General features: G+C 35.4%; 1 protein-coding gene across 4 annotated transcripts in view; it reads right to left on the bottom strand.

Annotated features, from left to right (window-relative positions):
* Positions 1-15,347, bottom strand: part of EHBP1 (EH domain binding protein 1) — a 339,190-nt gene that overhangs the window by 258,555 nt on the left and 65,288 nt on the right. For all 4 annotated transcript variants that reach the window (XM_080813773.1, XM_080813775.1, XM_080813772.1 and 1 more), the window contains exons 4-5: positions 11,233-11,328; positions 6,207-6,260 (exon numbers count right to left, since the gene is read on the bottom strand). In XM_080813773.1, coding sequence (XP_080669899.1) covers positions 6,207-6,260; positions 11,233-11,328 — 150 coding nt within the window. The remainder of the gene's footprint in view (positions 1-6,206; positions 6,261-11,232; positions 11,329-15,347) is intronic.

Here is a 15,347-nt window from a genome sequence, read left to right as displayed (position 1 = left end):
ACCAGTATCTTTTAGCGAGCTTCTAAACTAACGGTAATCAAAAGTGGCCTTCATTGTTTACATCAAAAATGATACAATATCTGAGATTTTCTTTAAATTATCTGGTAAAGGAATGGGCGCCTGGGTGGCTCAGTGGGTTAAGCCTCTGCCTTCGGCTCAGGTCATGATCCCAGGGTCCTGGGATCGAGGTCCACGTCGGGCTCTCTGCTCAGCAGAGAGCCTGCTTCCTCCCTCTCTCTCTGCCTGCCTCTCTGCCTACTTGTGATCTCTGTCTATCAAATAAATAAAATAAAAATCTTAAAAAAAAAAAAAAATAATAAATAAATAAATAAATAATCTGGTAAAGGAAAGTGGAAAGACTGATGAAGTAAGTTTGGAAAAATACGATTCCTAAAGCTGAGAAGTAGTTACACAGAGATTCATCATATTATTCCTGCTACTTTAGTGTACATTTGAAATAATTTTAAAAACTTAAGTTGAGATTTTTAAATGTTGGGTATATATAGTATATAATACAGTAAACACATGTATAGGCATTACCAACCAAACCACTCTAGTTATTGGGTTAACAGAGGAACAAAAAGCAGAGTTGTTCCTAGTGGAAGTTTGAACCTCCTCCCCACCCTCTCAGTGTCACTTCCACACAGAAAGGAAGGTCAACAGGGACTAATTAGATTCAAGGAAATTAATTGGGTCACATTTCTGTGGGGTGGAATATTAATAGGTAGGCTATAAGTAGGACTATACTATGGCAAAAGTCCTACCCTAAAAAAAGCTAGGCCATCTCTTATTGATACTTAAATTATAAATTGTTGTATAGATTACATAGGGGAGGAGAGGCTTCTTATTTTTGTGGCATGTGGGTTGTAGTATTCTTCTATGTATTATTCATGCTTTGGAACTTTAGTATTCATGAGTTCCTTGGTGCTGAAAAAATAATCCCAGTCTGGAGTTCCTGAAGAAGCTATACCAGTTTAAATGGAAGAAACTGCAAGCCACAGTTCCTATAAAAATAGCCAGTCTTTACCCAGCCATTGGCGTGAGATCCCTTGGCTGAGATGACACAGAAGAAAATTATTTAGAGGAAAGAAGAAGCATTTATATGTATTTTTTCTTCTGAAAGAAAAAGCAGAGGTAACTTATCAGACTACAACTTTGTGAGATCAAGAGATTGACTTGATTGCAGAGGAGGATTCAAACTTAAAATTAATGAGGTCAGAAACACCATGATTTTATACTGTTTACCTCGTATTGTTTGAGCGATTATATCATCTCTATTCTTGGTGTAATGGTATTCTTGTCAGGTGAGTTTGGTTGTACAACCAATCTTGTTCAATATAATTCAATAAAAGAAACAAAACAGAGGAGGATTTATAGTACTGCCTTGGAATTAACATAATTAATATCCTAATCCATTTAAATGGCTTCTGGAGGTAATATCAAATAAACAGAAATAAAAAAGGCACTATGATGGCCAAACTGCCCATCTCATTGGTCACAGGTAGAAATAGTGGGAGGACTGGATAGGTGGCCCCAAGAAAACACATTAAGATATGCTCTTCATCTCCTCTAAGGAGGACACAGCACCTCAAGTAAATCATATGCCTAATATTAAATTTCCTGTGTTAATGGTAGTTCATGTTTTGTTTTAGTTGGTTTCATTTTTTGGTGTTTTTTTTTTCTCTTCCTCTCAATTTATCTGATCAAGAACAGATACTATCCTAAACTCACCACTGTCTCTCTTGCCCTTATCTGATCCTTCTTTTCTCTGCCTGGAGTTCTTTTTTACATAAATCCTTTTTTTTTTTTTTTAAGCAGGGAGGGGGCAGAGGGAAAGGAAAGAGAATCTTAAGCAGGCTCCATGCCTAGCATGGAGCCTGACACAGGGCTCGATTCCACAATCCTGAGATCACGACCTGAGCCAAAATCAAGAGTCGTACACCCAATGAACTGAGCCATCCAGGCACCCCTCCATTTTTTTCTAAACTAAGCTCTGTAGCCACTTCCTCCAGGAACCCTTCCCTGATGCTGTCCTCCTTTGTAATCTCCTAAAAGAATCTTTTTTCCTTGCATTTCTTTAATTATACAATACCCATAACAGTTTATAAATTTCAGGAGGACAGGATACTTCACACCATCAAATACAAGTCTCCACTGGTTTTTAAATGATACACTATCATTTTATATAGCACTAAGAAAGAAAAAAAACACTACCAATTATAATTATGGGACACCAAAAATTTAAGATGATCCAATTTCAGGTAAGTTAAAATGTGGGGTAAAATATACATCTAAGAATCAATGAAATTCTGCATGTCTTATGTGATTTTGTAGCTTCAATATTAACAAAATTCTAGGCATATAGAAAATTCACATTAAATGTTTGCAAAATGATTGACTGAATTAATAATTCAACCTGGATTGGTGCTTTTCATCAATACCTATTTCTGACTCACTCAAAAACTAAAAGAATCTAAAGGATAAAAGTTTTTAATTTTCACAACTATGACTTATGCTTATAATTTACAAATATACTGGTTCTGATTTTCATTGGATAACAAAGCACCAAGAAAGAAAATAAAATTGTTTTCTAAATATAACTATTATGGCTCCCCATTAAAATAAAACCCACAATGTCAATTGCCTGGGTGGACACACATTATTATGTTATGGTAGATTAAAAAAAACACGTAGAGGCGCCTGGGTGGCTCAGTGGGTTAAAGCCTCTACCTTCGGCTCAGGTCATGATCCCAGGGTCCTGGGATCCCCGGCATTGGGCTCTCTGTTCAGCAGGGAGCCTGCTTCCCTTCCTCTCTTGCTGCCTGCCTCTCAGCCTACTTGTGATCTCTGTCTGTCAGATGAATAAATAAAATCTTAAAAAAAAAAAAAAAAGAAACATGTTGCTTTGTGATATCTGATCTAGATGGTCTGTGCTAATAATATGGAAATGGATTGAAAACAATCCAATATAAAGGATAATTTAACACTCATTTATATTTGTTTTTGAAGTATATTAATATATTCATATTGTGGAAAGATAAACACAAACATAGACTGTATGGTCCAGGGGTAGATATTAACAAATTACCAGCTCCTGTTTAATTTCAGAAAACAACCTGGTCCTTAATTTTAGCTTCAATTTATAAGGGGAAGATGTCCTAAATCAAAAGCTGAAAATTTTCAAAACATAAAAATATGTTTAAGTTTAACCCAAATGAGATATTTATAAATTGCTTTGTCATTTCTTGAGATAATAATGAAGTCTAGAACTGCTGAGAGACATAAGTGGTGTAAAAGAGTGAAAAAACTAAAATCCTCTAATAGTTAGTTTGGAAATCTAGGGCTTCCTTTACATTTTTCCATCTCCTCTAGAAAAAACATTATAAAAACAGCTACCCCTTACTGAACTATATGCTTCCTATACATTATTTCTAATTTGCAATAATCTACAGAGTAGACATTAATACCATCGTCTTATACCTAAGTATACTGAGGCTATAAAGGATTAAATAACTTATCCAAAGTCACAAAGCTAACAGTAGTAAAATTGCCTCTAAAGTTTGAACCTGTGTTATAAGTAGCTTTCTGACCCAAAGAAGAAAACTCAGAAACAATCAGGAAATCTTTTCTGTGACCAGAAACAAAAGAACCAGTAAAATGAAGACAGTATTACCTCAATTTATACAACGTAGGAAGAAAAGTTGTTTTGAGAAAAGATATTCAGAATTCTGGGGACTGATAAATTCTGTAATTCCATTTTGTAATGTCTAGAAGCAGTCAATAAATTTTAGACTGATTATGTACAAAAATTAAAGACTACGTTTACTACTAATATTATACATATGTACCTCACATAGGTTTATCACTAGGGAAGCCTGACTAAAACTTCTGTATGGCTCCACAATTTCAAATTATTTCTTTCTACCTTTATCAATAAGAGAGGTAGTTATTGCATAGAAGTTAAGGGCATAGGCCATGGAGAATGACAAGACTAGATAAAATCCTAATTTCGCAGCAATATAACTTGAGCAAGTTACTTAGCCTCTCTAAATCTCATTTTCTTTATTCATAAGAATAAGATTATTAATATCTGACAGTGTTATTGTAATGAGTAAATGAGATAATGTATATCAAGCATTCTATACAGTATCCAGTATACAGTAAGTACCCAATAAATCTGTTATGGTAATCTATTTTGGAGAATTCTCTGCTTTATTGATATATATTAAAAAAAATTAAACTTTTTTTTTTAATTGGCTATGGGGTTATAACACAAAGTGCAAAGAAAAGAAAGATCCATTAATATTCCCCATTCAGAGAAAATGCCTTTTCAATGTCAGAGCAATTTACCAACAGACTCAAACAAAGCCCAGATTTTAGTCTACTGAAACTAATGGGGAAGCCCATTACACTTTTAAAATGTAGGGTAGAACACAGCATTGCAACACGTTACTGCTATAGGGAAAGAACGGTTTCTCTAGACAAGAGTCAATTTTACCACTTACCACTGAGGGGAGCTGTAACCTAGGAAAAGGTTTATATAGACTCCCAAGGTTATTTTTAAACTTTCTCACACCTCACAGTATTCATTTAATACATTCTGTTTATTCTTGCTATAAAAAGAGACTTATACGCCCCCTTCAGTGTATTAGTTTATAATACCATTCTTCAGAAACTTGGAACTGGTATGTCTCTATCTTCATTGTGTAATAAGAACAACTTTCTAGACAAATACAGTTTTTACCATCAACTACAACCCAAATCTAATTGGCTAACTCTTTAACACATCAGTTAACTAAGAGACTTCAGATGTATCACTGAGTCATGAGTATTAAAAACTGAGAGATCATCCATTGGGGAGAAGCAAGATCTTATGAGAATGAAAGCTAGCTTTTTAAGCTGTAATCAATTTCAAGAAGTATAAGTTTGTTTTTTAAACTTCAATGACTACTCCTCCAAGCATAATAATGTTCACCTCTATCCTAAGAAAGGCCAGAATTGTTAACATGTGTGAACATTCAACACAGTTACATTGGTTTGCTATCCAGCCATCAGAACACTCCCTATCATGTTTGGACCTATCTTCCCAAGCTTCCTAGCTCCCCTGGACTAAAAATGGCCGAGCTACCGCTAGAAAAAGTGTGGTATTCCTTCCATCACTGAGATATACAATGAAGGCTGTACACGGACTCTGGAAGGAAGAAACTGCTATAACCAAGCATGTTATAAATCTGTTATAAATCTATTTTAGAACTTTAATGGTGATCACGATGATGACATGGTAAATGGTAAAGCTAATATTCACTGAACCTAGTTAATTCACAAAACAACCCTATAAATTTGTGGCTGAGAAGTTAAGAAACTTACCACAATCACACAGTTTATAAGAGCAGAGCTAAGGCTTGAAATCAGGTCTATCTGACTCCAGAACCCACTTTCTTAATTCCCTATATTGTCATTACCTATCTTCCCTAATCCCTATTTGAAAATATCTACTGAACACCTATATTATGCCTGTTAATCATTTGGGATTCCACAATATTTAAAGAAATTGAAGATGATTATTTAAGATTTTAGATTTTATTTACTTATTTGAACAGAGAAAGCAAGAGAGTGTGAGCAGAGTTGGGTAAGGGACAGAGGTGGGGGGAGAAGCAGGCTCCCCGCTGAACAGAAAGCCCCATAAGGGACTCGATCTGAGGATCCTGGGATCATAACCAGAGCCAAAGGCAGACACTTAACCAACTGAGACACCCAGGTGACCCAACTGAAGATGAATATTAAAGCACCAGTCTAGAACTCCTCAACCCAAAGAATTAAAGCATGTACTTTATTTTTAAAGATATCAAAGGTCACTCATGATTTTGTTCAACAGATGTTTAAATAAGTATTTGCTATGAGAGAAGTACCATGCTAGATGCTGAACAGATAGAAAGATGGGTAAGATACAGTCTACCTCAAGCTCCAAACCAAATACGAAGTATACATATAATTCAGTATTTTTACTTTTACCGTTTTAACAAAAGTACTTCTTAAAAATAATTCTGCTATTGGCTATCATTTCATTTTTTAAAAAATTCTAAAAGCTACAAATCACTATTTAATTTTCATAAGGCAACATTTCTCCTACCACCAAAATGCTAGTGTACTTTAACACTGTATATAGTCAACAATGTGAAAGGTGATGAAATTTGCCATTAGCTTACATTTTCTATAACAAATGTCCACTCTTTATCTTCAAATTCCTCTGCATGAGGATCCTGTAAAAAAAAAAAAAGCAAAATACAAAATTGAGATATATTTCTTTAAACCCATTAATCCAATCAAGAACATAAACAGCCTTGCTTTTAGCTTTTACCAACTTTTAAAAAGGAGAAGCAGAATAACCTACTCTGATGAAACTTCCACAATTTCTCTACACCTAAATCCTTATTTTATATTGAAAAATTCTCTATTTTACTTATGTTGATGCATATCTCTTCCACCATAGCACCAATGACAAGAAAAAAAGAAACCTAATCAGAAAGACGGATAATTTAGTGAGTGAATTTAAGAAGCACTTTTATAAAATATAAAATATAAATGCTCATATGAAGCCCTCATCTTGTTTTATACTTTTATACTTTTAAACTAACAGTACCACTTGAGAAAAGGTTTTCTTCTGCAGAGGTCATCTGTAATTTCAAAGCACCCCAAGGGACTCCATAATCTACACAAAATGGCTAACTGGCATGGCTGTTTCATCCTTCTTCCCCTCCCATCAACCCTAAAGATGCCTCAGAAATGGGAGATAAGGTAATGGATACTCCAACCAATGCAAATTTAAAAAAAGGAAAAAAAGGCACATTTAAGTATTTATTTTACAAATACATATCTGGTACTTATCATTTAAGAAACTGGAAATGTGCTATATGAATTCAAACACAGCTGTCCTTGCCTTTGAAGACGAACACAACTAATCTAAATAAATATGATGAAAGAAATACATGGTTTCACCACAGATTAGAAAACAACACATCACTTCTAGGAATAAACAGAAAAGCCTGATGAGAGAGAAAGCACCTGGGCTAGGTGGGATTATATAAGATTTCCATAGATATTCCAGTAAGTAAAGGCAAAAGGCAACAGAATGTAAGACATAAAAAGGAAAGTTATGGGGTCACATAACATGTCCATTTACTTATTCAAATTTAACTCCACATAGTAGAGAAGGCAGAGGGATAGAGGCACTGAAAATAAGGGAATATTTAAATAAAGCAGGCGTTGGGCTCAACATTCTACTCTAAAATTGAGCAAGTGCACATAGATGGAAAATGGGCTCTGCTATTCCTCTAGCAGGACTCAGGTCCCATATGCTTCTCATACGGAAGTATCTTATTCATGATCGATTCCATTTTAGTGTATTAATAATCTTTTGCTTCTACTGCCACAGTTGAGTTTTGGTCCTAAGCTATTTCAAGATAAAAGTGACTACAACATTCTCTCCGTCTCTCTACCCTCCAATCAATCTTATACACATATTATTCTCCCAAACCACAATTCTGACCACGTTAGTACCAACTCAGATTTCTTTAATGACACCTACAACCTAGAGGAGGATAAATTCCAGATTCCTTAGTTACTTCTTTATTTACTTATTTTTCACGTTAAAGCATGGTAACTGGCTGATTCTGAGCTATAGCAAGGCTATTTAGTTCTATGAGTACATTCACACAAATGGGATAAAAATCTGCTGAGAAGGAGTTTCTTTGGTGGTGATAGGCAGGGGGAAGTAGGAGAAGCTAGAAGAGAAAGTACAGGAAGAGATTTCTACCTGATACTTGTTTCCTCAGCTTAGTCCTGCCCATGAACTAGGTTTATGGAGAGAGACTACTATAAATAAAGGTTGAAGGAACTTTTCCATGAGTGACTTAGGGCACAAACAGTGCTATTTTAGAGACCAAGTAATATAGTGTACTACAATGTTGAGAGGAAAGAGACATCTTACCACCCTTCCTGCCTGCCCTTCCCCCATTTTGCTGAGGAATGCAGCATAGCTCCAGAACAGCTAATATAATTAATAATAATACAATAAATACTTACTGACAACACACTCTGCCCCAGTTATTGTGTTGTTTTCATCATCACAGCAACTTATGAAATAGGTAGTGTTTTTATTCCCATTTAAAAGAACAGAAACCTGAGAACTAAAAGATGCACCATTTCACAGTGAAAAATTAATAAGTAGTAAAACAATGTTACAATTCCAGGTCTGTCTGACTTTTGGCTATGTTGTTGGCTCAGTTTTACTACATTGTCCCCCAGGACTTAGAAAAGTATCAGGCACACAGCAGCCTCTCAAGAATATTTGAGGAATGGGGGCGCCTGGGTGGCTCAGTGGGTTAAAGCCTCTGCCTTCGGCTCAGGTCAAGATCCCAGGGTCCTGGGATCGAGCACTGCATCGGGCTCTCTGTTCAGCAGGGAGCCTGCCTCCCCCTCCCTCTCTGCCTGCCTCTCTGCCTACTTGTGATTTCTGTCTGTCAAACAAATAAATAAAATCTTAAAAAAAAAAAAGAATATTTGAGGAATGAATTTATTAATAACTATATCCTATAATTTGACAAATATTGAACAGTGTCTTAGATATGACATGCATTAATTCTAAAAGCAGGTGAAACATTTTTTTAAAAACACAGATGATGTATTACTCTTACAAGAATAATCTCAGCAGGACCAAGGAACACAACTGATAGGGCAAAGTCAATCAAAACTTGTAAAAGAGCAATAATAGTAATCATTTTCAGTCCATTTTTAAATGGCATAGCTACACAATTAACTATTTATATTATTGACCAGACAAAAACATTTGTAATGAAAATTGCTTCTAGCTTGAATCAATTAAGTCTTCTCCGTATCCTACTTTCTACCCTCTGGAGTCTCCTTTCTCACCACTGCAGTAAAGAGAAAAATTGAAAATGGCTTAAGAATCATTTTTCTTTTTAAAAACCTACAGGCTTTTTTTAAAAACTAGAAATAGCTATTTTCAATCTATTCAAATTTCAAAAACAGGCAAGCAAGCTAGAAAAATTAATTTCTGGCTAAGTCATAGGAAAATGAAACATAATGCTAACTTTTCATAAAAGCATTTGGTTTTTGAGCACACCTCAAGTGCTCTAAACCCACTTCGGACAAGAGGGTTTAGAGCAATCTTTTCCTACTTGCAAATTTCAAGATTAAATGAATTGTGAAACTTTAATATGAGTAAAAGAAAACGAACTTTACTTTAGAAAAGAAAAAGAACTTTAATATGAGTAAAAGAAAAACGAAAACATGAAAAAGTTTTCCACTTGAATATTTTAAATGCTGTAAAAAACAAGATCTAAAAGTTACACTGTAAGAATGAAAAGCTGTTTTACCTTTTCTGCCTTTCTATTAGAATTCTGGGGGAGTTGGAAGATTGGGAAGATAAAAATGGCCACTGAAAATTTTTTTTAATATTTAAAATAATCACAAGGTTGCCTCAATAGCACAACTAAACAGAGGTGTTTACTACAACAAACTGGGAAGAAAAGGGTATTTGGGCTTTTTTCTACAGACTAACACTCGAAGTCATAAAAGTTCCATGATAAGGGTATGCTCAACATTCCCATCAGTACTTGAAAATAACACTTATCTCTTAATCCTCCAAGTACTACATTTCAACAGCCACTTTCAACTCAGAATCACTCAGATAGTGCATATCCTTTTCCCAAACACATGGCTGTCAACTATTTATTAGCTCTATTCTAGCCCCTTACTCTCTGTCATTTTTTCAAGTTGTGAAACTATGTCCATTCATTTCATCTTTCCCAATGTAAACAGCAAACCAAATCAAAATACTCAAGGGATTACTTAAAAGTCTTCCTCAAGCGTATCAGAGATCCTGCTGTTGTAATTTATATTCATCGTAGTTTTTATTACAGAATAGGTCATACAGTGTAGAAGAAAAAAGAGGGCTAAATCACTGAGACTTAGCAAGAGACCTTCTTCCTTAGTCTCAGTTTTCTTAACAATAGTACACAGGAATCATTACACAACCTTAGGGTTACTGTGAGAGTTAAAGGTCTTGCTGCTCTCTATCAAGCTTACTGTCTCATTCCAGTAGGAGATATATGGATAACGGGGATTACTAACAGGCTTTTAGGATAGCTGGCTGAAGGGCTATAGGATAGCCCTGAACCTTCTGGGGGGAAAAAAAAAAAAGGAAGAGCAGGTACTGTCTCATCCCTTCTGTCCTGCAAAAGTAACTTAAATACAACTGGAATGCTTCAAGGAAGATAAAAAGCATTTGTTTTCTAATTTCATCACTTTCAAAAAGGCTAAAAATGAGACTTTTCTCCACCATTCTTTTGAAGCAGGTAGGGGGTTAGTTAGGAAAGTAAAGATTCTAGTGCTTAATGAGGACTTGGTGGAGACTACTTTATAATGTTTCAGGAAATATGGAAGACCTTCAAGGAAACAGCATGTATGTATATGTAACAGGCAGGTAGGTATACATACAGCTATGTTTTGGGATCTGCCCTTTGAATTTACAACCAGAATTTTGCTTTTAAGCTGCAGTATTTGTAAAATATTAGTATCAATAAAACATTTACCAAAATCAACTTAGAACTTCTTACATTAACATCAATAAAATACTCCTCAAATTCTGATTTTAAAAATTTATTTACTGATTTGAGAGAGAAATGGGGGGTGCAAAGAGAGAGGGAGAGAGAGAATCTCAAGCAGACTCCCTGCTGAGCACAGAACCTGATGCAGGACTAGATCCCACAACCCTGAGATCATGACCTAAGCCAAAATCAAGAGCCGGCCACTTAACCGACTAAGCTATCCAGGCGCCCCTTGAATACTAATTTTAAAACATATTTTATATTTAGTCAAACAGGACTAACAAAATGAGGCTTAGGACTAAAAATTCCACAAACCTCAGCTTTCCACAAAGAAGCACTTTAAAATTTCCTGAGGGTAGAATGTAGTAAGTAGTAAAAGAAGTATTTCAACAGATCTCAATTGTAACAAGTTCAAAAGGGCTCCCAAATTATTCTGACTTCATAGACCATGAAATACCCTGATGCCGCTGCACTGTTATAAACTGCTATATCCATAAATATAATGCACCTCAAGGAACCAGGTTGGACTAAAATATATAGAACAACGAATACTGAAATATTCTGTCATTTGGAACTATGACTATATAATAATAATGAAACTTACCTTAAAAAGTGTCACAGTGATTTCAATGTTTTCAGGAACAGGCCACACTACAACACCACGGTATGGATTTTTTATTCCAGGTTGCCAGCTATGAGCCTACCAGAACAGAAATAATGGCTTCAATATAAGTACAGGAAATGCAATGTTAATAATTTACAAAAATTTATCAACCCTATTAAACTATCCATCAGATCTGTAGTCTCCTTGAAACAAAAATGATTAGTCAAATAAGACTTCTCAAGCATTAAACTTGGGCCACGACAATTTTATCACATGACAGCTATAGATTACTATCTGTAACCAAAAATCTCTCTCCCAACCACCACATAAAAGAGTGTGTAAAGGTAAGGCATCTCACATTTTCAAAAAATATTATTTGTGATTGGATAAAAATTTTATTAGGAGAAATATTTTTTAAAATTATTTTGTGATCTAGGCACTTCAAGGCAAATTCATTCTTTTTGAAAGGAAAAACAGTGTATACTTTGCATTTAAGTTCATTTCCTATTAATCTGTAATATTGGGGGCAAGTAAAGAAGAAAGCAGTTTTTATAGAATTAATATTTCTAGCACTTATAATTTTCAAATTCTTTTTTCTTATAAATCTTGTTTATCATGGTTCCCTAAAGACCCCCCAAATTTGGGGGTCACCACTATAGTTCTTTATTTGTGGTGGCATTTCTAGCCAAAGCTGGATAAGAAAATTAACTGACGAAATGAAAAAATCAAAACTAAAAGAATATATGCTTATTACATATTCAGGTGTAGGTGTTCAAATAGGCAGTTGGTTATATGTGCCTAGAATAATAAATCTGGGAATCATTAGCACACAATACTTAAAGCTTAAGAGTGAACGTGGTCCCAAGGGAAGGAGTACAGCTAGAGAATATAAATGTTCAAGAAATGAACCTTGGAGAACATTAACGGGTCCAAGAAATGAGGAGGACTCAGCAAAAGAGGATTTGTGTAGCAGAAGGAAAACCAGAGGTGTGTGGTATCCTGAAAGTCTAGTGAAGAAAAGGCTTCGTGGAGAGGGTAACAATCATCTGTGCCAAATCTTGAGGACAAGTTAGATAGGGCAAGGCCTGAGAAATAACCATAGGATTTAACAAAGCAGAAGCCATTACTGACTTCACAAAAACTGTTTCAGTGAAATAATGAGAGCAAATGCCTGATTGGATTGGAATGGGTTCAAGAAAGAATAGGAAAAAAGAAATTAAAGATATCAAGTACAATCAATTCCTCTGAGGTGTTTTGCTGGAAGAGAAAGAGAAAAATAGTCTGGTACTAGTGGTAAAAAAGTGTCAGAGAATTTTTTAAATAAGAGAATAGTATTTTAATGCTAATGGGAAATATCCAATTAAGGGGGAAAATTTAATGATGCAAAAGAGAAAGAATTGCTAGAATAAAGTCCTTAATGATAGGAAAGGAGACACACTGGCCTTTGCCAGAAGCACAGACAATTCTTCCACGATAACAGGAAAGAAGTTATATGAGTGCAGATGTGTACCAGGGAACAAATTTCACAGATGAGAAAACCAAGGCACAGACTGGCCCAAGATCGCACAGCAAGTAAGTGGCAGAAGTTGGATCTGAACCCACGAAATGGAACTGAAAAAGAATCAAGATCACGGAAACTTATGTCCATTCAAATCATATCATGATCTTGTTAGTTAAAATATCAGCATAAGATACAGGTTTAGCAGCATTCCCCCCTCCAACCCATAAATTGTCAATAATTCTCCCTCCATTCTCTCTCCATTGCCCTCTAATCACAAAACTTCAGGTAAAGAAACGGGAAGCAGAGATTCACCACAACAGACTTAGCATACCATACCCAAAGGTAACGAGCTCAGTGCTGTTGGTTAAAAAATATCTCCAGAGATTCCTCTATTCCTCTGCCTATTTATGGAAGTACGCCTACTGACAATCCTAGAACAAAGACTCCACAAAGTAAACAATCTCCATTTTGAAAAGTAAATTTTTGCTTACTTTAGATAATCCTTAATCAAAACCCTGCTTTACATATTCTACATACTTAATCTTGAAGATTTATGACAATTCTATGTCATAAATGTCTGTGAAGATTTGTGACAATTCTGTCATCTCATGTACTGTGATGGTAGATGAGGCTATTCCTCTGATCTCTTCAAACTCACCACCATTATATTTTCATAGCCTCCCCACAGAATAAAAACATAGGAAGAGTGTAATAACCGAACTTTCTTTATTAGCCACAGCAGAAAAGATAAAATATTTATAAAATTCTTTTAAAAAAATATTTGCTTGAGAAAGAAAGAACATGAGCAAGTGGGGGACAGGGCAGGGGGAGAGATTCTTCAAACTCCCCACTGAGCTCAGAACTTATCTTAGGGCTCAATCTCATGACGCATGAGATCATGACCTGAGCCAAACCACAAGTGGACCATCAACTGACTCAGCCACCAAGGTGCCCCCTTTTTGTAAAATTCTTAATGAAAAAATGACCATCAAAGAACTTTAAACTTGAAGATATCCTTAGGAGATCTAATCTAGATAAGGAAACTAAAGCAATTAAAGCAGCTTGCCTGCACCTATACTAGTAATCAGTAGGAGAACCACCTCCATGATTTCTAAGTTCAGATTTCTTTACATCATACCCAGCTCTATCCCTGATTCATACAGTAGTCAAGAAAAGAGTTTTCTATCCCCAAGGTCTTAACATTTATTGGATGACACAGAGGTGAAAAGCTGGGAATGCAGGGACTATCTAACAACTGGTTAAGAGTAGATGGTAATATCACATAATTTCCTCAGGTACCCTAACCTGGTCTTCTAAATGACCTCTTTCAATTCTTAGTTTTGGGAGCTCAGAAATTAGATTGCTCAACAAACAAAAATACAATCTGCTTAACAAATTAAAATATTTTTTTAAATTAAAAAAAGATGTAGGGGTGCTAGTTCCCAAGCTGCTAGCATGCTATCATTTTCTTACTATTCTACCCAGCATCTCTCTCCCCAGCAAGAAATGTCCTACTCAGTTAGAGCTCTGGCTTTCTGTTATTCCTTTTAGAGACTTTACAACCTAAGTTAGGACACTGTAACAAAATCAATTAGTCCAGCTGAGTAGCTGGCACTACCAGCTTTATAATATTAGCTAATTATTATATAGTAGGGAGAAAATAGGGCCAAGTAAATTTTACTGGAGAAGAAACCAGGAATGTACACAGCAGCAAACATGGGGAAAAAAAAAAAAAGAAAAAAGGTATTCCCATTTTCAAGGAGCTACTAACTAAAACCTCCATCTCAAACAGAATTCAAGAATCTGAAGCTAGAAAAAAAATGAAAATCCCAATATGGGTATAAAGAGTGAGCACTAAATTGAGTAAAAATGGCCAATATGAGTAATAAACATCTAACTGTACAAATCTATGGGGACAAATTTTTAATTTGTTAATTTTTAATTTTGTTAATTTAGGTTCTTAAGACCTTGATCTATTAGAAAAAGCACATCACACTGGCAAACATCCGCACTATAAGAACTGTGATCAGTTTTCATTGAGAGTAACAGAAAGGATTCTTGCATCTTGGTATAGTTAGAAAAGGCAGGTTAGTTCTTTATTTGCCAGCATCTTAGTACGGATAATGGTACAAAGGATCAGGCCACATTATCCAGTTCCCCTTATACAATTTTTCTCACTTTTTAATCAGATGACAGATTGATTGACGTGCCAAAGCAGACGTAGGAAAAGTGGTAACATTTCTCAATTTAGGGCCTTAACCCTATAAAATGCCTTATTTTCTAATTTTTTCATGTAATACCTTCCCTAAAACTTGTACCTAATGTGGTAATAAACACAGAGTAAACATTCACTTATTATTTCTGATTCCTACAAAAAATATTTCACTAAAAATTTATAGTTGTCAGTGGTTAAATAATTTTCAGTTTATAAAACTGCATATACCCAGGGCACCTGGGTGGCTCAGTCATTAAGCTTCTGCCTTGGGTTCAGGTCATGATTCCATAATCCAGGCTCCACGATCCCAGCCCCGCATCCTGTTCTGCGGCTCCCTGTTCTGCGGCCCCTGCTTCTCCCTCTACCACTCCCCCTTGCTTGTGTTCCCTCTCTGTCTCT

Source organism: Martes martes (assembly GCF_963455335.1).
Source record: "Martes martes genome assembly, chromosome: 9".
Lineage (NCBI taxonomy): Eukaryota > Metazoa > Chordata > Mammalia > Carnivora > Mustelidae > Martes > Martes martes.
This window is presented reverse-complemented; position numbering and strand designations above follow the sequence as displayed.